The sequence below is a fragment of the Chiloscyllium plagiosum genome, chromosome 9 (genome assembly GCF_004010195.1).
Source record: "Chiloscyllium plagiosum isolate BGI_BamShark_2017 chromosome 9, ASM401019v2, whole genome shotgun sequence".
NCBI classification, from domain to species: Eukaryota; Metazoa; Chordata; class Chondrichthyes; order Orectolobiformes; family Hemiscylliidae; genus Chiloscyllium; species Chiloscyllium plagiosum.
The window spans coordinates 105750283-105776430 of NC_057718.1; the positions used below are offsets into that span (position 1 = coordinate 105750283).

Below are 26148 nucleotides of genomic sequence, written 5' to 3' on the forward strand. Positions count from 1 at the left end.
CGGGCATTGGATAGGTATATGGAGGATAGTGGGCTAGTGTAGGTTAGGTGGGCTTGGATCGGCGCAACATCGAGGGCCGAAGGGCCTGTACTGCGCTGTATTCTTCTATGTTCTATGTTCTATGTTAACAGCACTATCCACCTGGGTGACAACTTTCAGGGATGTATGTACATGGACTCCAAGAATCTTTCCACTGACCCAGTACTCTGCCTTCCTGTTATTCTTCCCAAAGTGCAACACCTCACATTTAGCTGCACTGAACTCCATTTGCCACCTCTCAGCCCAATTCTGCAGTTTATCCAAGTCCCCCTGCAACCCGTAACATTCTTCCAAATTGTCCACTACTCTACCGACTTTAGTGTCGTCTGCAAATTTACTAATCCATCCACCTATTCCTGCGTTTAAGTCATTTATAAAAATGACGAAAACAGTGGTCCCAAAACAGATCCTTGTGGCACACCACTCGTAACTGGACTCCAGACTGAATATTTTCCATCAACCACCACTCGCTGCCTTCTTTCAGAAAGCCAATTTCTAATCCAAACTGCTAAATCACCCTCAATTCCATGTCTCTGCATTTTTTCCAATAGCCTACCATGTAGAACCTTATCAAAGGCTTTACTGAAGTCCATGTATACCACGTCAACTGCCCTACCCTCATCTACATGCTTGGTCACCTTCTCAAAAAACTCAGAGGTTTGTGAGACACGGCCTGCCCTTGACGAAACCATGTTGACTATCTGAAATCAAATTGTTGCTTGCTAGATGATCATAAATCTTATCTCTTATAATCCTTTCCAAAATATTTCCTACAACAGAAGTAAGGCTCACTGGTCTATAATTACCTGGGTCATCTCTGCTGCCCTTCTTGAACAAGGGCACAACATTTGCAATCCTCCAGTCCTCAGGTACTAAACCTGTAAACAATGACAACTCAAATATCAAAGCCAAAAAGGGTCTGCTAGCTCCTCCCTAGCTTCCCAGAGAATCCTCGGATAAATCCCATCCGGCCCAGGGGACTTGCCTACTTTCACTCCTTCGAGAATTGATAACACCTGTGCGTAACTAACCTCGATCCTTTCTAGTCTAATATCTTCTCCTTTACAATATTCTCCTTTTCCTGAGTGAACACCGATGAGAAATGTTCATTTTGCACCCCTCCAATCTCTACAGGGTCCACACTCAACTTCCCACTTCTGTCTTTGACTGGCCCTATTCTTACCTAATCATCCTTTTATTCCTCACATACCTATAGAAAGCTTTAGGGTTCTCCTTTATTCTATTTGCTAAAGACTGCTCCGTGTCCTCTCCATGCTCTTCTTAACTCTCTCCTTAAATCCTTCCTAGCTGATCTGTAACTCTCCATCGCCTCATCTGTACCATCTTGCCTCATCAACAAATAAGCCTCTTTCTTCTTCTTAACAAGAGATGCAATTTCTGTAGTAAACCACAGTTCCCTTACTTTATCACTTCCTCCCTGCCTGACAGGGACATACGTATCCAGACCACATAATATCTGTTCCTTAAACCAGCTCCACATTTCGATTGTCTGCATACCCTGCATTTTGCTACCCCATTCTACGCGTCCTAATTCTTGCCTAATCGCATTATAATTGCCGTTGCCCCATCGATAACTCTTGACCTGTACCTATCTCTTGCCATCGCTAAACTAAACGTAACTGAATTATGGTCACGCTCTCCAAAGTGCTCACCTACAACTAAATCAAACACCTGGCCTGGTTCATTACCAAGCACCAGATCCAGTGTGGCCTCACCTCTTGTCGGCCCTTCGACATACTGTGTCATGAAACCCTCCTGTACACATTGGACAAAAACTGATCCATCTGACGCACTGGAGCTATAACATTTCCAGTCAATATTGGGGAAGTTAAAGTCCCCCATAATGACCACCCTGTTCCTTTCACTCCTACTCAGAATAATTTTGCTAATCCTCTCTTCCAACTCCCTGGAACTCTGCGGAGGCTAATGAAAAACTCCAAGCAGTGTGACCTCTCCTCTCCTGTTTCTAACCTCAGCCCACACTACCTCAGTAGACGTGTCCTCATCAAAAATTCTCTCAGCCACTGTTACACTATCTTTGACTAACAAGGCCACGCCTGTCCCTCTTTTACCGCCTTGCCTGTTTTTAATGAAAGATCTAAACCCTGGAATCTGCAACATCCATTCCCCATCCTGCTCTATCCATGTCTCCGAAATGGCCACAACATCGAAGCCCCAGGTACCTAACCATGCTACAAGCTCACCTACCTTATTTCAGATACTTCTGGCGTTGAAGTAGACACACTTCAAACCAGTTTGCTGTCTGCCAGCACATTCCTGTGAGACCGTGAAATCCTGTCCCTGTCCTTCCTACTCTCATCCTCCTGTGCACTGCAACTACACCTCCGGTTCCCATCCCCCTGCTGAGCTAGTTTAAACACACCCGAATAGCTCCAGCAGTTATCTCACACAGTTCCTTTTAATTTCAGCAATGATGACAAACTGCTGGTCTTTTCGCACTTCAAGAATTGATCAGGTGAACCTATTTGTTTTCTTGTAAGAATTTTTTTCTTTTCAGCTTTCTTAGATTTTCTGTCTAACAACTTGCATGGACAGTGGCAGAGCAAGAGATATGTTCACAGTTTGCAGGCTCTGGATGCATCTGACTGCCCACATATTTACTGATTTGCAACAAGCTAAAAACAAATTCAAGGGCCTTCATCAAGCAGTTTCTCCTCAACTCAAACATTACCTGCGTTGCTCAGCTTCAAAGCATTCTCCTCACTGCTTCGAAAAGCAACACTGTCTAGAAATATGCACCACTTAGTCATAAAGTCATAGAGATGTACAGCATTGAAACAGACCCTTTGGTCCAACCTGTCCACGCCGACCAGATATCCCAACCCAATCTAGTCCCACTGCCAGCACCTGGCCCATATCCCTCCAAACCCTTCCTATTCATATACCCATCCAAATGCCTTTTAAATGTTGTCATTGTACCAGCCTCCACCACTTCCTCTGGCAGCTCATTCCATACACGTACCACTCTCTGTGTGAAACATTGCCCCTTAGGTCTCTTTTATATCTTTCCCCTCTCACCCTAAACCTATGCCCTCTAGTTCTGGACTCCCTGACCCCAGAGAAAAGATTTTGTCTATTTACCCTATCCATGCCCCTCATAATTTTATAAATCTCTATAATGTCACCCCTCACCCTCCAACGCTCCAGGAAAAACAGCCCCAGCCTGTTCAGCCTCTCCCTGTAGCTCAGATCCTCCAACCCTGGCAACATCCTTGTAAATCTTTTCTGAACCCTTTCAAGTTTCACAACATCTTTCCAATAGGAAGGAGACCAGAATTACACGCAATATTCCAACAATGGCCTAACCAATGTCCTGTACAGCCGCAACATGACCTCCCAACTCCTGTACTCAATACTCTTGACCAATAAAGGAAAGCATACCTTTACTATCCTAGCCTTCTTCACTATCCTAGCTACCTGCAACTCCACTTTCAAGGAGCTAATGAACCTGCACTCCAAGGTCTCTTTGTTCAGCTACACTCCCTAGGACCTTATCATTAAGTGTATAAGTCCTGCTAAGATTTGCTTTCCCAAAATGCAGCACCTCACATTTATCTGAATTAAACTCCATCTGCCACTTCTCAGCCCATTGGCCCATCTGATCAAGATCCCGTTGTAATCTGAGGTAACCCTCTTCGCTGTCCACTACACCTCCAATTTTGGTGTCATCTGCAAACTTACTAACTGTACCTCTTATGCTCGTATCCAAATCATTTATGTAAATGACAAAAAGGAGAGGATCCTTGTGGCACTCCACTGGTCACAGGCTTCAGTCTAAAAAACAACCCTCCACCATCACCCTCTGTCTTCTACCTTTGAGCCAGTTCTGCATCCAAATGGCTAGTTCTCCCTGTATCCACTTGATGTTTTAGAACATAGAACATAGAAAAGTACAGCACAGAACAGGCCCTTAGACTCACGATGTTGTGCCGAGGATTAATCCTCATGTAAAATAAAATAACTTAACCTACGCACCCCTCAACTCTGCTATCCATGTGCATATGTCCAGCAGCCGCTTAAATGTCCCTAATGACTGCTTGCACCAGCACCACTGGCAACGCATTCCATGCATTTAAACTCTCTTCGTAAAGAACCTTCCTCTGATGTCCCCCTCTCTATACCTTCCTTCTAATATCTTAAAACTATAACCCCCCCCCGTGCCAGTCAATCCTGCCCTGGGGAAAAGTCTCTGGCTATTGACTCTATCCATGCCTCTCATTATCTTGTATTCCTCAATCAGGTCACCTCTCTTCCTCCTCCTCTCCAGAGAGGAAAGTCCGAGCTTAGTCAACCTCTCTTTATAAGATAAGCCCTCCAGTCCAGGCAGCATCCTGGTAAAACTTTTTTTCACCATATCCAAAGCCTCCGTATCTTCCCTATAGTAGGGCGACCAGAACTGGACACAATATTCCAAGTGTGGTCTCACCAGGGACTTGTAGAGCTGCAGCAAAACCTCGCGGCTCTTAACCTCAATCCCCCTGTTAATGAAAGCCAAAACACCATATGCTTTCTTAACAACTCTATCCACTTGGGTGGCAACTTTAAGGGATCTATGTACTTGAACACCAAGAGACCTCTCTTCCTCCATACTACCAAGAATCCTGCCTTTAATCTTATATTCAGCATTCAAGTTCAACCTTCCAAAATGCATTACCAAAATCCAGGTTGAACTCCTTCTGCCAATTCTCAGCCCAGCTCTACGTCCTGTCTATATCACACTGCAGCCTGCAATAGCTCTTGATACTATCAACTGCACCTCCAACCTTTGTGTCATTGGCAAATCTAATCACCCACCCCTCAATCTCCTCATCCAAGTCATTTATAAAAACTACAAAGACTAGATGCCCAAGAACAGAGCCCTGCAGGACACCACTCAACACTGACTGCTAGGCAGAATAATTTCCATCTACCTTCTGTCAGCCAACCAATTCTGAATCCAGATAGCCAAATCTCCCTGTATCCATACTTCCTGAATGTGCAAACTCCACATAGACAGTCGCCCAAGGCTGGAATCAAACCTGGGTCCCTGGTACTGTGAGGCAGCAGTGCTAACCACTGAGCCACCGTGCCGTCCCAGGGACAGGCTGAGACTGTTTTCCCTGGAGCGTCGGAGGCTAAGGGGTGACCTTATGGAGGTTTAGAAAATCATGAGGGGCATGGATAGGATAAATAGACAAAATCTTTTCCCTGAGGTGGGGTAGTACAGAACTAGGAGGGCATAGATTTAGGGTGAGAGGGGTAACATATAAGAGAGACCTAAGAGGCAACGTTTTCACGCAGATGGTGGTACATATATGGAATGAGCTGCCAGAGGAAGAGGTGGAGACTAGTACAATTGCAACATTTAAAAGGTATCTGGATGGGTACATGAATAGGAAGGATTTGGAGGGATATGGGCCGGATGCAAGTGGGACTAGATTAAGTTGGGATATCTGGTCAGTATGGGCGGGTTGGACCGAAGGGTCTGTTTCCATGCTGTATATCTCTATAACTCGCTACTATGTCAGTAGTGAGTTGCGAATGATAGATTAAAAATCACACTGCACCAGGTTATAGTCCAACAGGTTTAATTGGAAGTACTAGCTTTCAGAGCGCTGCTCCTTCATCTGGTGGTTTTGTCTGTAGCTGATGAAGGAGCAGCACTCCAAAAGCTAGTGCTTCCAATTAAACCTGTTGCACAATAACCTGGTGTTGTGTGATTTTTAACCTTGTACACCCCAGTCCAACAACATTTTCAAATCATGAGAATGATAGTGCGGTTTCTAAAATATTAGCAAAACAACCAGCAGAACTGAGTGAATGACAATTATTATTCTCATGGCTTAATGCCTTGTGCCAATTGGTTTTTTAGAACCAAAAGCTTTACAAGAGTATAAACTCTCAACGACAGCATGAAACAGCGTTAATGCAAAATCTGTACTGTTGTATTTTAAAAATTACCATTTTGTATGTACTACAGTGAAATAAAACTTTATACCTTCTATATCAGGATCATCATCTGGGTCTCCAAAAGGATTCAGTCCAGAAGTATCAAACTCTCTAAATGGGTCGAGTCTTGTGATAGGGGGCTCCTCCTCCTCTTCCAAAATATTGAGTTTATTGATAAGTTCTGCAAAAGTTAGTTACATAACTTTATTCCATATTTTTGCACATGATCTTCAATCTAGTATAAAACTATTAAAAGAGATCAATGTAAAGATATCAATTTAAAAAAGCTCGGAATAAAACCTGCTGCACTTGCCCAAAATTTTAAAATTTAACAAGGTGGGTAGAATGCGGCATTGAGAGAGAGAGATCATACAGTGGTCAATACAATTCTATGAAAAGCTGCATTACGCAGGTACACTGCAAGCAGAGGTGGGGCAAGGAATTCCATTGCAAAGGAAAATCAGGTGGTCTAAAACGGGGAATAACAGATAGCTCTCAATGACTAACGCAAACAAAACTTCTTGGAGCAAATGATTTGCATCTTAGTGTTTGGAATATGTTACAAGTGAATTAGGAAGATAATGCTTCAGAAAATAAATTCTCTGCTATAATAAATAAATATTTCAATGTAAATACCAGCATTAATTGTTTTATCTTCAATTACATTTCTTTGAACGTATTCAATTAAGGCTTTGTAGATACGAGGCCAGTAGAACACAATGAGGGTTTCACACTTGTATCTTTATCGCAATCAATAATATCCTGTACATACTCCAAAATCACAATGAGCATGGTACAAAAACAAAGTAGTTTTATTAAATCTTGAAATTACTTAAGTTTAGTCCTTCTATCATAATTTTCAAACTAAAAGCTTTTTTGTAGTAGCATTACTAAACGTACCTAGAATCAGTTTTATGAGTCTTTTTTTAAATCAGGACCATCGCAAAGTACTGTATATACTCGAGTAATAGACAAATGTTTTGACTACTTTTTAAGGTTAAACTTATGGGGTCAACTATTATATGAATACTACTTTTGAGGGGCTGAAATTCATGCTTATCAAATTCATACCATATCTTTAGCAGAAGCCCAAGTGATCTCTAAACGAATGAAAAAGAAACGAATTATGGTAATTCTGAAAACCTTAATTGGGAAAAAAACAGCCAGCGGACTGGAAGGCTGGGAGCGGAACAACCAGCTGACTGGAACACTGGAGCGGGGCGGGACGTGACGGCGGCACACTGACTCATAAACAGTAATATGTTATCTGTGAAGAACTAATGTCGACTTTTACATGAGATATATTGAAAATTCGAGGTTATTTGGCTAAAACTAAGGGGTCAATTTTTACGTGAGATTAACTATTACTCGAGTATATATACGATACCTCCCCGAAATCTCCTCACCACCAGATATACCCATTTACTATGACAGAACTTGGTTAAAGATAGTTAGTACAATCAGGAGCGTGACCAATATGAAGTTTAATAATTAAAATACAAGGAAAGGAAGATGGTGAGGACAGTGGAGCATCTGTTTAATTGAAAAATAACTATAGTTTTTTTTTTGTTTATTTGTTGTAATCCACAAGTTGTGTTACTAATTCAAAGAGACCTGTCAATATATCTGAGTTGAACTAAGACTTCAAAGACAACTCCAACAAATTTATGAGTTCTGTATTTTCACAATGCCAGGTCTAAAACCCTCATCAAAATAAGATTTCCACTGTAGTCCAAAATTACAACTTGTTAGTATTTTTCTTGTGCAGTAATGCCTGAGTGGTAAATGCAGACTGGGAATTATGCTGAACCAATACAGAAGCAGCAAACTTGCTTTTCCATTTCTGTCAGGAAGAATGAATTCTATCCACCAAGTCAAGTTGAGTATTCTTATTTTCACCACCACAACATAGTAAAGAAATGTAATATCTTTGGTCAGATGAAATTGTAACATTATTCTGGTGAATAATGAACATAGTACACAGTGGATTTTTTCAGGGATGATGGTCATACAGAGCAGGACGACTTAATAATCAAAGCCTGAAACTCCTAGTCCTATAACGTAACTCAGTGCAAGGGTCAATTTTCTGCAACTCCTACACACCATGGAATCCAGAGGATCAACCACATTCAGCAGAACATTACTGAAAAGATCAACTGTTGAGAACAAAGCCTTGACTATCATCTCACATTTACTAAACCTGGAAAGCAAGGATTATGACATAAAGGTTTTCTAGGTGCAGGTGGAATAAATTAAGCACAAATGATTGCTTCATAGGCTGGGACCCTTTGCCCCTTGAACATAAGAGGTTCAGGGGATGACCTTATTGAGGCTTATAAAATCATGAGAGGCATAGACATGGTGAATACCAAAGGTCTTTTCCTTAGAGTAGAGGGAGTTCAAAGCTAGAGGGCATTGGTTTAAGGCGAGCAGGGAAAGATTTAAAAGGGACCTAAGGGGCAACTTCTTCACGCAGAGAGTAGTACATATGAAATAAACTGCCAAAGGAAGTGGTAGAGGTGGGCACAATTACAACATTTAAAAGATATCTGGCCAGATACACGAAGAAGAAAGGTTTAGCTGGATATGGGCCAAGAGCAGGCCAATGGGACTAGTTTAGTTTTGGAAAAACTGATTGGAATGAACGAGTTGGACCAAAGGATCTGTTTCTGTGCTATATGACTCTATCATGAAAGTATAACAAATGCAAGCCTTTTGGCCCACAAAAACCTACATTTCCAAAAAAAAAACTAGACTTTCCCTATTTATACCAGTTTAGCAGGTAAAACTGTACAGAAATACACCATAATCATCAATGGTAATCCAAGCAGAACCCCAAAACCGTCCACTTTCATTCAATCTTCACTGTTCACCCACGCTCAAAGCTTCAACGAAAACAAAATTTCAATGAAGTTCGAAATCTGCAATCCTGGTCTAGATATTTATCCATAAATTGTGGAAAAGGAAACTGATGAGATTGAATCATTTTTGAAAAGTTCACATATCCATTCCTACATAAAGGTGTGATGAGATTTCATGAAGTTATTGTTATTTGGAAACCTGAATTTTAAAGTAGACAGAATCATGTCTAGTTTAGGATTTTTTTTGTAATTTCATATTGTTTTGTTAAGAAAGAGAGGACAGTTTTAGTTACCTGAGGTTTTGTTTACCTGCATCTAAGTGAGGTCTCCAAACCCTCTGGATGAATAGTTCAAAGCATTAGAAACAAGGTCAAAGAAATAAAATTGTGTTTGCCTGGCAATAAGGTATCCTATGACACCAAGACTGAATCATCCAAAAGGCCAGGGAGAGTGTGCAGGTTCAGTCCTACGAGAATAATGCATTAACTTTAGCAATCTCCAAAAGAAAAATCAGAGCTAGGGAAAATGTCCTGAGTGACCAAGGATCAATTGTTCAAAATTAGAAAATTGCTGGAAGTTTTATATACTTGTTCTGAAAGTGCTTAGAAGTCAATAAGAAGAAAGCTCCAGGAACCAATGATAGCTGCGCCGATTGAATGTGGAACTTTAAAGTAGACACAGGTGACCTTTCACCAGTATGTGAATATTTGTAAGGATGTTATTGAAGACAAAAGAGTTGAATATTTATTTGATATTTTTAATAGAATGGTCTTAAATTATTGGTGTATAGTGTAAAATACCTTTTTGTTTTGTGTGTAATAAACTTTGGGTTTCTTCTGTTAAAACTGTACTGGCACCCTCTCATGAATATGTTCAGTAAATACCATTACAAACAAAACTTATCAAGCCAGGTTTCACATTAGGTCTGACTTGTCCAATATTACCATTAGCTTGGATCAAAGCCCAAAGGGGGAAAACAAAATCTTTCATTTGAGATCAACTAATTTTAAATCCAGTCCATAGCTCTGATCTCAAAATCAAAGTTAAAACACTTAATCTAAGAGTGTGAATTTTTGTTCTTGGATTTCTCAAGTTTGGAACCGGGATGGAGATTGAGCACAACAGTTAGAAACCTAGAATTTAGGAGCAGGATTAGGTTACTTGGTTCCTCAAGGCTGCTCTGCTATTCAATAAGATCATGGCTGATCGGTGTTTAGTCTCATCACCCACTTTCCTGACTGACTCCATAGCCATCAACTGCCTTGTCTATCAAATAACTCCAAACTCAGCCAAACAAATGGATTCAATGACCTAACCTCCATGTCTTCTGAGGGAAAATGACCATCAGAGGAAAAAAAACTTTCTTCATTTCCAAGGCTTTTACACAATATTAACATATCATTTTACAGACATGAAATGCTCAGCTGTGGGACTGAGATTTATCAAGCTTGATCAATACAAGATCCTCAAAAACAGCAGAGCAAGGGAACTTTCATCCCATCCAACTGCACTGGAAATGATGAAAGTTTTGAGCTGTGCAAATACAGTATCCTAACCAATTGTAGAGCTCACTCATCTATATAACTTGAGTATAATCTTTTCAACTTTAGTCTACCCCAATCATTGAAAATCATTTAATTCAAATAAAAATTTTACTCTTACGTGAGGAATAAGAGAACGATCAGGGAGAAGGTAGCACTGGTCAGGCATAGTGTAGGGACCTTGTACATGGAGTCTGAGCAGATAGGGGAAGGCCTAAATTAGTTTCTTGCCTTGGTTTTCACTAAGGAAAGAGACCTTGTCGTGAATGAGAACTTTGAGGTGCTGGGATACAGGCTTGAACAGGTCGAGATTGATGAAGTCGATATGCTGGAAATTTTGGCAAACATTAAGATTGATAAGTCCCAGGGCGAGACCAGATTTATCCTAGGTTGCTCCAGGAAGTTAGAAAGGAGGTTGCTAAGCTGCTAGCGAAGATCTTTGCTTCCTCACTCTCCATGGGAGTCGTACCAGAGGATTGGAAAGAGGCAAATGTTGTTCCTCTTTTCAAGAAGGGCAATAGGGAAATCCCTGACAATTACAGACCAGTAGTCTTATGTCTGTGGTCAGCAAGGTTTTGGAAAGAATTCTGAGGGATAGGATTTATGACTGTAAAAACATCACGTGATAAAAGGCAGTCAGCATGGCTTTGTGAGGGGCAGGTCATGCCTCACAAATCTTATTGAGTTCGAGGAGGTGACGAAACAGTGCAACGAATGTCGAGCAGAAGATGTGGTGTATATGGACTTCAGCAAGGTTCCCCATAGTAGGCTAATTCATAAAGTCAGGAGGTATGGGATACAGGGAGATTTGGCTATCTGGATTCTGAATTGGTTGGCTGACAGAAGGCAGAGAGTGGTTGCAGAAGGAAAGTATTCTGCCTAGAGGTCAGTGTTGAGTGGTGTCCCGCAGGGCTCTGTTCTTGGGCCTCTGCTCTTTGTAGGTTTTATAAATGACTTGGATGAGGAGGTTGAGGGGTGGATTAGTACATTTGCCAATGACACAAAGGTTGGAGGTGCTGTTGATAGTATGATATAGACAGGCTGCAGTATGATATAGACAGATGTAGAGCTGGACTGAGAAACGGCAGATGGAGTTCAAACTGGATAAATGCGAAGTGATGCATTTTGGAAGGTCAAACTCGTATGCTGAATATAGGATTAAAGACAGGATTCTCAGCAGTGTGGAGGAACAAAGGGATCTTGTTGTTCAAGTACATAGATCCCTCAAAGTTGCCACCAAGTGGATAGAGTTGTTAAAAGAGCATATAGTGTTTTGGCTTTCATTAACGAGTTTAAGAGCCGCGAGGTTTTGTTGCAGCTCTACAAGTCCCTGGTGAAACCACAATTGGAATATTGTGTCCAGTTCTGTTCACCCTACTATAGGAAAGATATGGAGGCTTTGGAGAGGGTGCAAAGAAGGTTTACCAGGATGCTGCCTGGATTGAGGGCTTGTCTTATGAAGAGAGGTTGACTAAGCTCAGACTTTTCTCTCTGGAGAGGAGAAAGAGAGGTGACCTGATTGAGGTATACAAGGTAATGAGAGGTATGGATATAGTCAATAGCCAGACTTTTCCCCAGGACAGGATTGACTGGCACGACGGGTCATAGTTTTAAGATATTAGGAGGAAGGTATAGAGGAGACGTCAGAGGTAGGTTCTTCATGCAGAGCTGTGAAGGCATAGAATGCATTGCAAGCAGTGGTGCTGGTGCAAACAGAGTCATTAGGGACATTTAAGTGACTGCTGGACATGCGCATGAATAGCAGTGAATTGAGGGTGCGCAGGTTAGGTTATTTTATTTTAGATTAGGAATAATTCTCGGCACATCGTGGGTCGAAGGACCTGTTCTGTGCTGTATGTTTCTATGTTCTACATTCTATGTAGAAAAATACCATAGCTTGCATAGCTTCTGGAACTATATAGCCTTGGATCACCTATAGTGTATCAGAGTAATCTGATTCCTCAAATTCACTTGAATCTGTCAGTTTTAAGAACTCTAAAATCCTGTCAAAGTGAGGGAAATTACTGAGATCGGCCAACATTATTACTAATACACTTTTGTGAAGCTCTGGACCTTTCTTTATTGAGGTCTCCTACCACACTGAATGGAACACCTGAAGAATAACTGACGGGCTTACATTGCTAACTTTGGCTTGTTGGCAAGGCAGCTGATTGGTAATATTGCCAGAAGCTGCAAGTCTATAAATATGACTCAGCATGAATTTCATAAAGGGAGAACTAATGAACGAATGAGACCGGGACTACAAAATAATTGGCACAACTGAACTTTAAGCTGTGAATATCCTACTTTGCCAGGAAAATAAAGAACATAAGAAATAGTAGTAGGAGTAGGCTATTGAGCCCTTCAAGCTCATTTGCCCATTCAATCAGCTCACAGCTGATTTTCCATTTCAATAACATTTTTCTGTCCTATCAGCATATCCCTTGATGCTTTTAGCATCCCAACATCTATGGATCTCAGTCTTAAACATGCTCTTGATTGAGCTTCCACAGATTTTGAGGGCAAAGAATTCCAAAAATTCACTACACAGAGAATAAATTCCTCATCGCCATCCTAAATGGATCCCTTCCTTCGATACAGTGTTCCCTGGTTCAACAAAGTTTTGGATCTTATTCTGAATAAATTTTGAAAACTAGATAAAAGCTGGACAGATAACTAGCAAGATAACTACAACTATTCAGTATAAGTACTGCTGGAAAAGTTAAGTAAACTAGCACAAAATGAGGCATTTCAAGAAAAAAAATCATTGAATTCTAAAATATAAAATAAGGCCTTATAGCCCAGTGTTTGTACAAACTCTCTGAAAGAAAGGCTGCTCTTCCTTTCCCCTTTAATGCTTCTGCTACTAAAATATTTATCCACTTCCCTTTGAATACATTGCATGTCTTTGGATCATGAAATCCTTGTCTCAACAATACTTCACATAAAAAGAAATCTCCCTGCCATTTATGCTTTTTAGGTAGTGAGCTTAAAATTATGTCTCATAGTCTGGACAAATTTATTTTCTCAGTATTATCATGTCAAAATACTTGGTGCTTTTGAACAATAAATGAGTGCGTGTTTCTTCTGCTAAGTCTCTCAATATGAAAGCCTCCCATTCCAGTTTTTGCACCCTCCCAACACCCCAGGGATCCCATTCCCATTTGTATGAAATTCTTTAGCTTGCTTTCAAATACTGATGACAAAGATGTCTTCGACTATCGCGAAAAGATTAAATCTGCTAACAATTGTGTTGTAGCACTACCACATTGAAAATAGATGAGTCTGAAAGCTTTAAGTTTGATTATTACATATTTATGACAGCTTATCAGATATTTACATTTAAGAATGTGTTGAATCATGGTTAACTTTGAAAACACTGACATTGCTGATGATACTGGAATGCAGATGCCTTTCCAATGTTGCTGAAAATTGAACTGAGTTATCAATTAATATGTCATGTTACAGAGGTGGTGCTGCTGGATATCTTAAAACATAAAAGTGGATAAATCCCCAGGACCTGGATCAAGTGTTTCTTAGAACTCTGTGGGAAGCTAGCGAAGTGATTGCTGGGTCTCTTGCTGAGATATTAGATTAGATTAGATTAGATTAGATTAGATTACTTAGTGTGGAAACAGGCCCTTCGGACCAACATAGTCACAGGTGAGGTGCCGGAAGACTGGGGTTGGCTAACATGGTGCCACTATTTAAGAAAGGTGGTAAGGACAAGCCAGGGAACTATAGACCAGTGAGCCTGACATCAGTGGTGGGCAAGTTGTTGGAGAAAGTCCTGAGGGACAGGATTTATATGTATTTGGAAAGGCAAGGACTGATTAGGGATAGTCAACATGGTTTTGTGCATGGGAAATCATGTCTCACAAATTTGATTGAGTTTTTTGAAGAAGTAACAAAGAGGATTGATGAGGGCAGAGCATTAGATGTGATCTTTACGGACTTCAGTAAGACATTCGACAAGGCTCCCCATGGGAGACTGGTTAGCAAGGTTAGATCTTCGGGAATGCAGGGAGAACTAGCCATGTGGATACAGAACTGGCTCAAAGGTAGAAGACAGAGGGTGGTGGTGGAGGCCTGTGACCAGTGGAATGCCACAAGGATCGGTGCTGGATCTACTGCTTTTTGTCATTTATATAAATGATTTGGATGTGAACATAAGAGTATTGTTAATAAGTTTGCAGGTGACACCAAAATTGGAGGTGTAGTGGACAGCAAAGAAACTTACCTCACAGCACTATGGGATCTTGATCAAACGGGCCAATGGCCGAGGAGTAGCAGATGGAGTTTAGTTTAGATAAATATGAGGTGTTACATTTTGGAAACACAAATCAGGGGAGAACTTGTACACTTAATGGTAAGGTCTTGGGGAATGTTGTTGAACAAAGAGACCTTGGAATGCAGGCTTGTAGTTCCTTGAGAATCACATGTAGATAGGATAGTGAAGAAGGCATTTGGTATATTTTCCTTTATTGGTCACAGCATTGAGTACAGGAGTTGGGAGGTCATGTTGCAGCTGTACAGGACATTGTTTGGCCACTTTTGGAATATTGTGTGCAATTCTGGTCGCCCACCTATCGGAACGTTGTTGTGGAACTTGAAAGGGTTCAGAAAAGATTTATAAGGATGTTGTCAGTGTTGGAGGATTTGAGCTATAGCGAGAGACTGAACATGCTGGGGCTGTTTTCCCTAGAGTGTTGAAGGCTGAGGGGTGACCTCATACAGGTTTATAAAATTATGAGGGGCATGGATAAGGTAAACAGACAAGGTCTTTCCCTGGGATGGGGGAGTCCAGAACTAAAAGGCATAGGTTTAGGGTGAGAGGGGAAAGATTTTAAAAGGGATCTAAGGGGTTACTTTTCAGGCAAAGGCTGGTGCGTGTATGGAATGAGCTGCCAGAGGAAGTGGTGGAGGCTGGTATAATTACAACATTTAAAAGACATGAGTATGTGAATAGGAAGGGTTTGGAGGGATATGGGCCAAATGCTGGCAGGTGGGACTAGATCAGGTTGGGATATCTGATTGGTATAGACGAGTTGGACCGAAGGGTCAGTTTCCATGTTGTACATCTCGATGATGAAATGCTCTGGTAAAGCTCACTCACATTGACTGCAGACCTACACCAATATAGAAGGAGCTGGTTGAACTGTTGCTCAGTCAGAAAGTAACATGTGGGAGAGTCCATTTTTAACTGATACACAAGTGTCCTTTAGGATTGGAAACCTGCCATCCTTACCTTGTCTGGCCTACATGTAACCCCAGGCCCATAATTACGTGGCTGACTTTTCCCAGACGGCACTTATGGGCAGTAAATGCTTGCCTGGCCAGTGAGTCCCACATCCCATGAATGAATTAAGGAAGGAAGTGCTTTGTCATGAGGTGAAGCAGTGAAGGGTTAAGGTTGTGAAGGGTCATGCTGTACGTTAATGACCTCCTGTATATACAATGGTAAAAATCACACAACACCAGGTTATAGTCCAACAGATTTAATTTAACCTGGTGTTGTGGTGTGATTTTTAACTTTGTACACCCCAGTCCTACACGAGCATCTCCAAATCATGACTCCTTAATGTACAGTAGTTAAAAATCACACTATACCAGCCTACAGTCCCAACAGGTTTATTTATAAGCATTAGCTTTCAGAGCACTACTCCTTCATATGATAGCTGTGGAGCAGGACCATAAGAGACAGAATTTATAGCAAAAGATCACAATGTCATGCAACTGAAATTATATATTGAACAACTCTAGATTGCTGTTAAGTCTTTCATCTTTTAGAATGGATTGCAGATTTCAGTTCATTAATATGTAAATCCCAGAACTTCTTTTAAGTCAAGTTCTCAAGATAACTTAAGGTTTTATTTTTTAAAAATGACATCTCAGCTCAGACAATGCATTAAAGGTGTGAAGTTAGTGTCTGTCTGTATCCCAATCTTGAGTCAGACTGGTTCTATTTTCGAATGTCCATTTGCAGAATTAGATAAAATCAATGACTGCAGATGCTGGAAACCAGATTTTGGATTAGTGGTGTTGGAAGAGCACAGCAGTTCAGGCAGCATCCGAGGAGCAGCATTAGCAGAATTATATTTGCAGATATATTTTATTTTGTTCAAAATGTGCACAATCAGCAGGCAGTCAATCCATGCATTATTTTATAAATTCTCAGTTCAGCATTTAGCCTCAGACCTTTGGGTGACTATCCTCCAAGGCAGACTTTGGGATATGCAACAATGCAGAGTGGCCGAGCAGAGGCTGTTAGCCAAGTTTGGTACCCACGAGGATGGCCTCAACAAGGACCTTGGGTTCATGTCACACTACAGGTGACCCCACTGCACTACATACTCACTCACACACTCTCTCTCTCTCACACATGCACGCACACACAAATAGGTCTGTGGGGTGAATTATATTTGCAGATACATTCTATGTCGCTCAAAAATCAGCAGGCAGTCAATCCATGTAATATTTTTAAAATTCCACTTTGGAAATAGAACCAGTCTGACTCAAGGTTGGAATACATAAAGACTCTAACCTCACACCTTTAACACATTGTCAGAGCTCAGATGTCACTTTTTTCTATAAAACCTTAAATTATCTCGAGAATGTGACTTAAAAGAAGTTCTGGGATTTACATATTAATGAACTGAAACCTGCAACCTATTCTAAAAGATGAAAGACTTGACAGCAATCTATGTTTGTTCAATGTATCATTTCAGTTGCATGATACTGAAATATTTTGCTATAAATTCTGTGTCTTATGGTCCTGCTGCACAGCTACCTGATGAAGGAGCAGTGCTCTGAAAGCTAGTGCTTCCAAATAAACCTATTGGGACTATAACCTGGTGTTGTGTGATTTTTAACTTTGTCCACCCCAGTCCAACACCGGCTTCTCCACATCATGACTCCTTTATGTAAACTTGCTTTATGTTCTAGAGATTGACTGTACTTTGTTTAACAAATTACCACATAACTTTCAAACCAAATTGCATCAATGATTTCTTTACCTCAGTCTGGCTGACGAGCATATGCACTGAAGTGTCAATAAAACACATGACCCAGTGGCACAATGAATAATATTCCTAGTCATCCAGAATTCCCAATCTCAGATACTTTGTTATAGGAAGTGCAAGCTGATGGTCAGGCACTTTCCCTTCCAGCCAACACTATCACACCTTCCAGCAAATGCTTTCAGAACAGCAGCTTACAGTCGGGAGCAACATGGTTTATTGCTGCAAACTGAAGTGATCAAAGAAAAAGAGCAGCAGGAAAGTGTGACATAAGGTAGTTTAAGAAACCCCTATGAGTTTAAGTCTCTTGAAAATAAGAGCATACCAAACATTCAGAAAAGTCGCACACATGTGGGAGGCACTGAAAGGTAATGTGTGCTTGCCTGAAATGAGAAAGCAATTAATTGGAGGAATTAAAAACCTGGGATGCAAATAAGAATTTTGCAATGCTTGTAGGGAAGATCACATGTTGTAGTGATTATAATGAGGTCAGCCAAGTGGACCTCATAAAATGAATTCCCTGATTGGGGCTGCTAATCTCATCCAATCATGGAGCTCTGGCTGACAGATAAACAGGAGTTTCAGACATTCTGTTTACTCTGAGGGTTGCATCAGTGCCAATGACTCTCCATTTGTGTCAGGGGACTGACTCTGAGATGGCTGCCCACATCCAGTGTGTACTGCTGCTGTTGGTTTCTGTTTTTTTCTGGGGAACCTGATTCCTGAAGTGGTTTGAACTATACAGTCAGTTTGTTAACTGGTATTCCTTTAAATTGAGGACTGATTTCTAAACTGGCTGATTTACAGTCAGTGTTTCAGGTATAATTCAGTTCTCATTAGGGAACTGTTGTTTCACTGGCTGATTACAGTCTGTGTGTTACTCTTTTCTTTTACTTTGAGAAAAGGACTATGCTGATTTTGTGGCAGAGCTTAACCCTTGCATTCTTGGTTTCTTTCTTTTTTTTTTGCATGTGTTTTCACTTTTTTGGTGTTTAGATTTAGCCCCTGTGAAAAAATGCACCTTTCCAGATGAACTGTTCCTCTGTAGGTGGACTAGGCTTCTGAAAAGACTGAATACTTGTGTGTGCTGGGAAGTGAGCATTTGCTGTGTCCTCCTTTGGGAGTGGACCAAACCTCTGAGTTAACTGCATCTTTACAATGAACCGTTCCTGATCTTTTGTGGATAGACCAGGCCTTTATGGAGACTGAACATCTGTGGTGTGCACTGTGGGGTGTACATTTGCTGCCTTCAGGAGTGGACTCTGCATACCAGAATGGATTCTGCCTTTGGTTGTGGATTCTATTTCTGACAACTTACTCTGTGTGCTGGAGTGGATGGGGAGGACAGGATGTCCGAGAGTTGGCCACAAGGGGCATGTTGGACTGACAGCCGGAAGGGGTGTAGGGGCAGGCTATCTTTGCGTGGCTGGAAGGTGGGAAGACGGGTGGTTTGCTAAGTTGCCATGGGTGTCTGTGAAATATGCACTGTTTCATTATTCAGTTTATCAGACTGTTTGTTTGTAATTGTGTCTCCTGTTTTTGGTAAGGTGGGATTTGAAGTTTGTCCTCTCATTTTGTTTCCCCTGTGAACTGGTTGTATGGTGGGGTTTGGGGGTCTGGCTTTGCCCCCCCACCTTTCCCTATAAATTGCTGTTTCTTGTAAACTGCTGTTTATTGTTAACTGTTTGTGATTTTACTGGTTAATAAAATATAAACAGGAGTGGCAGACATCCTGTTGACTCTGCGGGAACTGGATCAATGTCAAGGACATTTCAGTCAGGGGACTGACTGAGATGGCTACTCACATCCAGTGTGTACTGCTGCTGTTGGTTTTTTTTTTGGGAACCCGATTCCTAAACTGGCTGAATTATGTAGCCAGCGTAGAGTGTGGTGCTGGAAAAGCACAGTGGGTCAGGCAGCATCTGAGGTGCAGGAGAATTGATGTTTCAGGCATAAGCCCTTCACGAATAAGGCTTGTGGGCTGGGAAAATTGGAAGGGAGGAGGGTGGCGCTGGGAGGCAAGGTAACTGAGAGCCTCCAACCTCATCATCCACGAACCTTGCTCCACTCTCTTCCACTTCCTACTGAAGATTCCCAAACCTAACTTCCCTGGTTGACCCATTGTCTCAATTGCCTCTTGTCCCACTGAACTCATCTCTGCATACCTTGACACCATCCTGCCCCCTCCGCGCCCCCCCCAACTCCAGTCCAGGAACTCCCAACCTACATTCGGGACACCACCCACGCCCTAGTCCCTGTACACATCTACCCACAACTAAGGCCTCCAAGCTCTCCATTTCTTCCTTTCTCACCATCCCAACCAGTATGACCTTCATCCGCCTGGCTGAACTGGTCCCCACCCTCAACAACTTCTCCTTCCAATCCTCCCACTTCCTCCAAACCAAAGGGGTAGCCATGGACCCAGCTATGCCTGCGTCTTTGTTGGGTATGTGGAACAGTCCATCTTCCACAGCCAAACAGGCACCATTCCCCACCTTTTCCTCCGCTACATCGATGACTGACTGAATCGGCACCACCTCGTGCTGCCACAAATAGGTTGAAAAGCTAATCAACTTCACCAACACCTTTCACCCCAAAGTCACATTTATCTGGACCATCTGACACCTCCCTTCTCTTCCTGGACCTCTCCATCTCCGGCGACCGACTAACCACTGAGATTATTACAAACCCACTGACCCCCACAGCTACCTGCACTACACCACCTCCTGTGAGATAATGCACCTTTCCAGATGAACTGTTCCTCTGTGGGTAGGCTTAGCCCTTTGTGGGTAGACTCAGCCTCAAAGACTGAACAGGTGTGTGCGCACAGGGAGGTGAACATTTGCTGCATCCTGGAATGGACCATTCCCTGTGGGTTAACTGCACCTTTTTACAATGAACTGTATTCCTGTGAGTGGGCCTAGTTCTGTGTGGATAGACCAGGCCTCTATGCAGACTGAACACTTGTGTGTGCGCCTTCAAGCGTGGACTCTGCCTGGGTACTGGAAACTGTGTATTGTGAGAATTTTGTGAATTCTGTTACTGTATGTGGGTTTTGTAATTGATTGTGTTTGAGTATGGGCTAGTCAGTACATGGGGTAGCTGGGGACTGCAGGGTTGATGACTGATTGTGTACTGACCAATGTGGGAGGGGCTAGGCAATTGATAGTGTGCTCACAGGAAGGCCAGTATAAGTCAGGCCAGTATAAGTCAGGCCGGTCAGTACGTGGAGAGGCTGAGCCAGGCGGCCGACAGCAACCTGTCGGAAGGCCAACCAGAGGAGGACTAATCAGTATGTTGGGAGCCATACAGCCGATGATCGGTCCATAGGAACACCGGCCAGGAGAAAAAGTCAGTCAGTACGCTGGAAGGCCGACAGCCCGACCGTAGGAAAGCAGATTGGGGGTGGCTTGGCCAGTATACTGCGTGACCGGTAGCCTGTGGCCGACGTCCGTCCCGAGGAAAGTGGCTGGGGAGGGTCAGTCAGGACGGAGACTGGAAGGCCAACAATCAGCCCATATTATTGAGTAAGTATGTGAGGTGCATGGGAGCTGGGTAGTCGACGACTAGGCTGGAAGAAAACAGGCCTGGGAAGGGTCGGTCAGTACGCAGGGCAGCTGGAGTCTGGAAGACCAACGACTGTCCTGCAGGAAGGTTCCTGAAGAAGGGCTTATGCCCGAAACATCGATTCTCCTGCTCCTTGGATGCTGCCTGACCTGCTGCTCTTTTCCAGCAACACATTTTCAGCTCTGCAGGAAGGTTAGCCAAGGATGGTCTGATCAGAGTGTGGTGTGAACTGGTGTCAAGTTTTTTTAAGCTATATTGGGTCTGTGCTTTATGCACTTTTTTTTTCATTTGATTGGACTGTCTTGTCTGTGTTTGTTACTGTTTACTTTGTGATGCTTGAAAGTGATATTTGAGGTTTGTCCTTATTTCCCTGAAAACTGGTTGAATGGTGGGGCTTGGCTTTGCTCCCATTCCTCTGTATATAGCTTTTTTTTAACCGCTGCTTTCTGTTTATTGTTAGCTGTAATTTATACTATTAAATAAAATTTTAGCAAAATAAACAGGTGTGTCAGAGATCCTGTTCACTCTGGGAGCTGGCTCTGCAGGAGCTGGATCAGTATCAAGGACTCTCCACATGTAAATAAATGATGACTTGGCGATGGAATACCGCACCCAGAGAAGTACTTCACCTTTAAATACCTGGAAAAAGTCAAAGTGACAGGTGTGTCTCTGATCATCCCAATTGGATATACTTATGGCATATAGGCTATAACCATGAAAAACAGGTTCTTCAATAAATTGTACTTTTTGACTATGATATTAAGATGTAATTCAACTCCAACAGCTCATACTAATAGAGAATAAAAGCCCACATGCAGCACCCTTGAATCACGACTATGTAGAAGAAAATGTACATTATACAGATACTGCTGCACATAGTAAATTGAAAAGCACATGCTCAAAATTACAAAATAGCACATCAGCAGATGCAGGAAAATAATATTAGCAAAAGCAAGACAGATGAAGTGACAGAACATTACAGCTCACCAACTATAGTATAGAGAGTATACAGTAGAGAGAGAAAAGAAGAAAGCTTGTAGACCTTCAGAAGAACTGGTTGATTTAGCTGCAGGCTTATTTGCTTGTTTTAGGTAGTCATCTTGTTCTTCATCTAAGCTGCTCAGAGCATTCAACTGGTTTACTATCTCTGTGAACAGAAGCCAGTTGAAAATAATAAGGAGGTCAGAAATTTCTGCAAAAAGCAACAGAGGCAAACAACTCCCTAAAGATATTTCTTATCTGATTCATGTTATTCCTCATTTGTAATTCTCACAGGAATTTGATGTTTCTCAAATTGTGCAGCTGCATAAAAAATGAATCAGATTACTTTCTTCAAAATCCTTTTGCTTGCTAACTTCAAAATATTTAAAATACAAATGCCAGAGTTGTCTTCTATTCTGTGAAATGATTAAAGCTGTTACAGTTGTTTTAGTACTACCACATTGAAAAAAAGGAGGCTAAAAGCACTGAATTCAATGATCACATTTTTACAACAGCTCTATAACGCTTTAATATTTGAGAGTATTAAAATTTATTCAATCCTAAAGACTGAAGAAAATACAATGCTACGCTGAGACTGGCACTTCTGATGACATTATAATGCAGAAAAGACAGTAAGTTTTAAAAAACCAATACAAACTATAAACTCTAAAACTTGGCTTATAGTTGTGATGTGAAGAACACATGCACAAGCTTCCATTGAGTTCCTGCCCTCAGTTTCCCAGTGTTGTGAGCTACAAATCAAAGACTCAAGTGGGGTACGATTTTAAAACAAAGATGTCACTTTGGAGAGCTCCTGAATATGTTTTAGCAGCGAGTTTCAGAGCTGTGTGACAGAGGTCTACCAGTATGTCATTCTTTTGTTGCATTCTTGGAAATAAAATGGCAGCTCTCTCTTGAACAATAAATGAAAGAGATTTGTCAGATTCAGTAGTCCTCCTTCAAAATAAATTCCTCTCTACATGCAGGACAGTTGTCAAAAGCCCCAAGCTCCTTAATTCTTGGCAGCATCACTAAAGACAATCAAGACTTTCAATAGTTTTATTTGGGATAACTTTCAAACTGAAACCAAAATATCCTTGTTTTGTTTAATTTTATCTGCATAGGTATCACTGATGAGGTCAGTAGTTTTTGTCTGCCCTTAATCACCCTCAAGAAAATGAGCTTGTACCAATATCGATAACCAAAGTAGTCCAGAAGGTGCAGAAACTTTGACAGTTTCACTAAAGAGTTAAAGATTTTAATTCTGCAACAAGTTATTTTCATTCATTCACGGGATGCGGACATCATTAGAAGGTCAGCATTTATTATGCATCTTTAACTGCCACAAGGTGGTGGTGGGTGAACTGCCTTCTTGAACAATTGCAGTACTTGGGATGCAGGGACACAGACAGTGCAGTAAGGGAGCAAATTCCAGGCTACTGATCCAGTGGCCATTCAGGAATATTGAAACTGTTAGATTGGGTGGGATTCTAGCAGACAGTGGTATTCACTGTGGATGTGCATCCATTGTCCTTCATTATGGTAAAGGTTGCAGATTTGGACGGTGCTGTTGAAGGAGCCATGATGAGTTGCTGTGATGCATCTCAAGTGAAGTGAGTGAACCCTGCAGATGATACATAGGGTGCCAGTCAAGTAGATATATTTGTGCTGGAGGAGTCAAACATGTTGATGGAGCTGTACAAAATCAACGAGTGAAGAGTATTCTATCATACTTGACTCGTGCCTTGTAGATGGTGGACAGGCTATAGGCAGTCAGGTGGTGAGTTACTAGCTGCAGAATTCTAATTTTCTGAACTACTCTTGTATGTATAATGTTTATATGGCTGGTCCAATTATCATTCTGACCAACAATAATTCCCAGAATGTTGATGGTAAGGGATTAAGTGATGGACATGCTACTGAGTGTCAAAGGAAGGTGGGTACATTCTCTCTCAACGGAGACAGTCATTGCCTGGCACTAATACTCCCTCTAAGGTGCACGCTCCAAGAGTCAGCAGAACTGTACCACTGACTTCCAATTCCGGAAGTCAGTGCCACGCACAGACCTCTAAGGTATCTACAGAAGAAAAATAAAAATCAGCATATATGCCACATGTCATTTGTGTGGCAAGAACATTAATTTATTACTCAACAGCCCAACCTCAAATACTGCCTAAATCTTGCAGTATGCAAGCACTGGCTGCTTCATGTATTCATCTTGTGATCTTATGTGTGGCTTCCCTTAATATTGTTCCAAATATGTTATCAAATGCAATATATTTTTACCCTGTCCTTAGTTGGTTAACCAACACATCACTTTATCAGTGTTACCTTTTTCAGATGTATCATATTCCTGGTTTCAAAATGATCAGCTTATCTCACTCATTACCAATTGTTACCATTTAATTTCAAAATACTGCTAGCCTTCATTGGTTTCCATTTGTGGCATTCAAATGATGTCATTATAAAAGGCTGACTGCATGTTCACAAATGTGTTTTAATTTTGTACATATCAACCCTTTGAAAACATTTGCAAACAAGCCACATTTTTTGATTCTGCACTATACCAAGCACAATATAGTGACATTAAGGCCTGCAACCAGAGCTCTGCCTTGCTGCACTGAAGTCAAACTCTGAAAAGGTAGTCGAACTCTCCAGTATACCTTCCATTTCCCTTAGCTGCAGACTGTAGCTCACAACACAAAGATGCTGAAATTAGGAACTTAATAAACATCACAATCTAGGTCCTTAATTGCTAACAGAATGGAAATGTTTCAGATTCAAACACAGTTCCCCAAACTAACCCATAATGCTATCTCATCAATGTGCAGTGAATTTATACCTCTAGATGGCATATTCTTAATGATTTCATAACCTTTCATGGAGATGGTCAGCTGAAATCACAAGTCCTCCTTTGGAATGGAGTGGTCACTTTGATATTTCCAATGGTTAACTAACTGTCACCCTGTTCAGTTATCTATACCTTTCCAATTGGTTAGCTTTCAGATGAAGTTTTATCCATTCGGTAAGTGTGCAACCAGTACCAAAAAAAAACTCATCTACAGGTTAATAGAACGGGGAAAACAGATTTCTATAAGCAATTCCTGCATAGATCAATTAAGGCTTTTGTCACAGCCCAATAATTAGATTAGATTAAATTACTTAGTGTGGAAATAGGCCCTTCGGCCCAACAAGTCCACACCGACCCTCTGAAGAGCAACCCACCCAGACCCATTTCCCTACATTTACCCCTTCACCTAACACTACGGGCAATTTAGCATGGCCAATTCACCTAAGCTGCACATCTTTGGACTGTGGGAGGAAACCGGAGCACCCGGAGGACACCCACGCAGACACGGGGAGAACGTGCAAACTCCACACAGACAGTTGCCCGAGGTGGGCATTGAACAGTGTCTGGCGCTGTGAGGCAACAGTGCTAACCACTGTGCCACCGTGCCGCCCATGTTTTCCTTTCAGAAAGTTGACAGAGCTAAATACCTCAATGATACACCAAAAGCTCACTTTCTTTTTGAGACCAGGATGCAAAATACCACTGAAATTTCTGGAAATATTATGCCACAAAAGGTCACAATGTGCAAAATGTAGTCTCACAATGTTTTATGATTAAAACCATTGTTATCTGCTGCAGAAATATATCATGGACATAGTTTAACAGAAAAGAATAAGGAAAGGCCTCGTCTGTTACACCTGTTCGCTCCAAAGATATGTGACATATTTTATCAAACTCATTCAATCTCCCAGAGAAACAATTACAAAATTACAAAATTTAAATCAAACAGAATATTCAGCTAATTTTCAATAGCTTGCACCATTATACATAGCACCCTTAACATTGGAAATAACACCATTTATCAGTGAATAATTGCCTTTCCTAGTATGACATTTTAAGATCTTTACAGCTTTCTTTCTCAATTCCATTCTCAGCCACACAGTCATACATGGGAAGATACAGCCTACAGGTCTTGTAATCCATTATGCTACACATAGCACCACCAGACAGCAATGCCACAGCATCCTGAGCTCATGGCTCACTTGACTGCAGATATCTCACAATGATTAGAGAAAATAATAGCTCAAATGGCAATTGCTAAGAGATAAGGAACTTTGAACTGCTCAAATGAGATTTTGTGGATACACCACTGATAACTG

General features: G+C 41.5%; 1 protein-coding gene across 4 annotated transcripts in view; it reads right to left on the reverse strand.

Moving 5' to 3' along the window:
• Nucleotides 1-26148, reverse strand: part of ehbp1 (EH domain binding protein 1) — a 386143-nt gene that overhangs the window by 256259 nt on the left and 103736 nt on the right. For 2 of the 4 annotated variants that reach the window (XM_043696729.1, XM_043696728.1), the window contains exons 7-8: nucleotides 22040-22144; nucleotides 6059-6190 (exon numbers count right to left, since the gene is read on the reverse strand). In XM_043696729.1, coding sequence (XP_043552664.1) covers nucleotides 6059-6190; nucleotides 22040-22144 — 237 coding nt within the window. The remainder of the gene's footprint in view (nucleotides 1-6058; nucleotides 6191-22039; nucleotides 22145-26148) is intronic. The other 2 variants (XM_043696731.1, XM_043696730.1) reach the window with 1 other exon arrangement.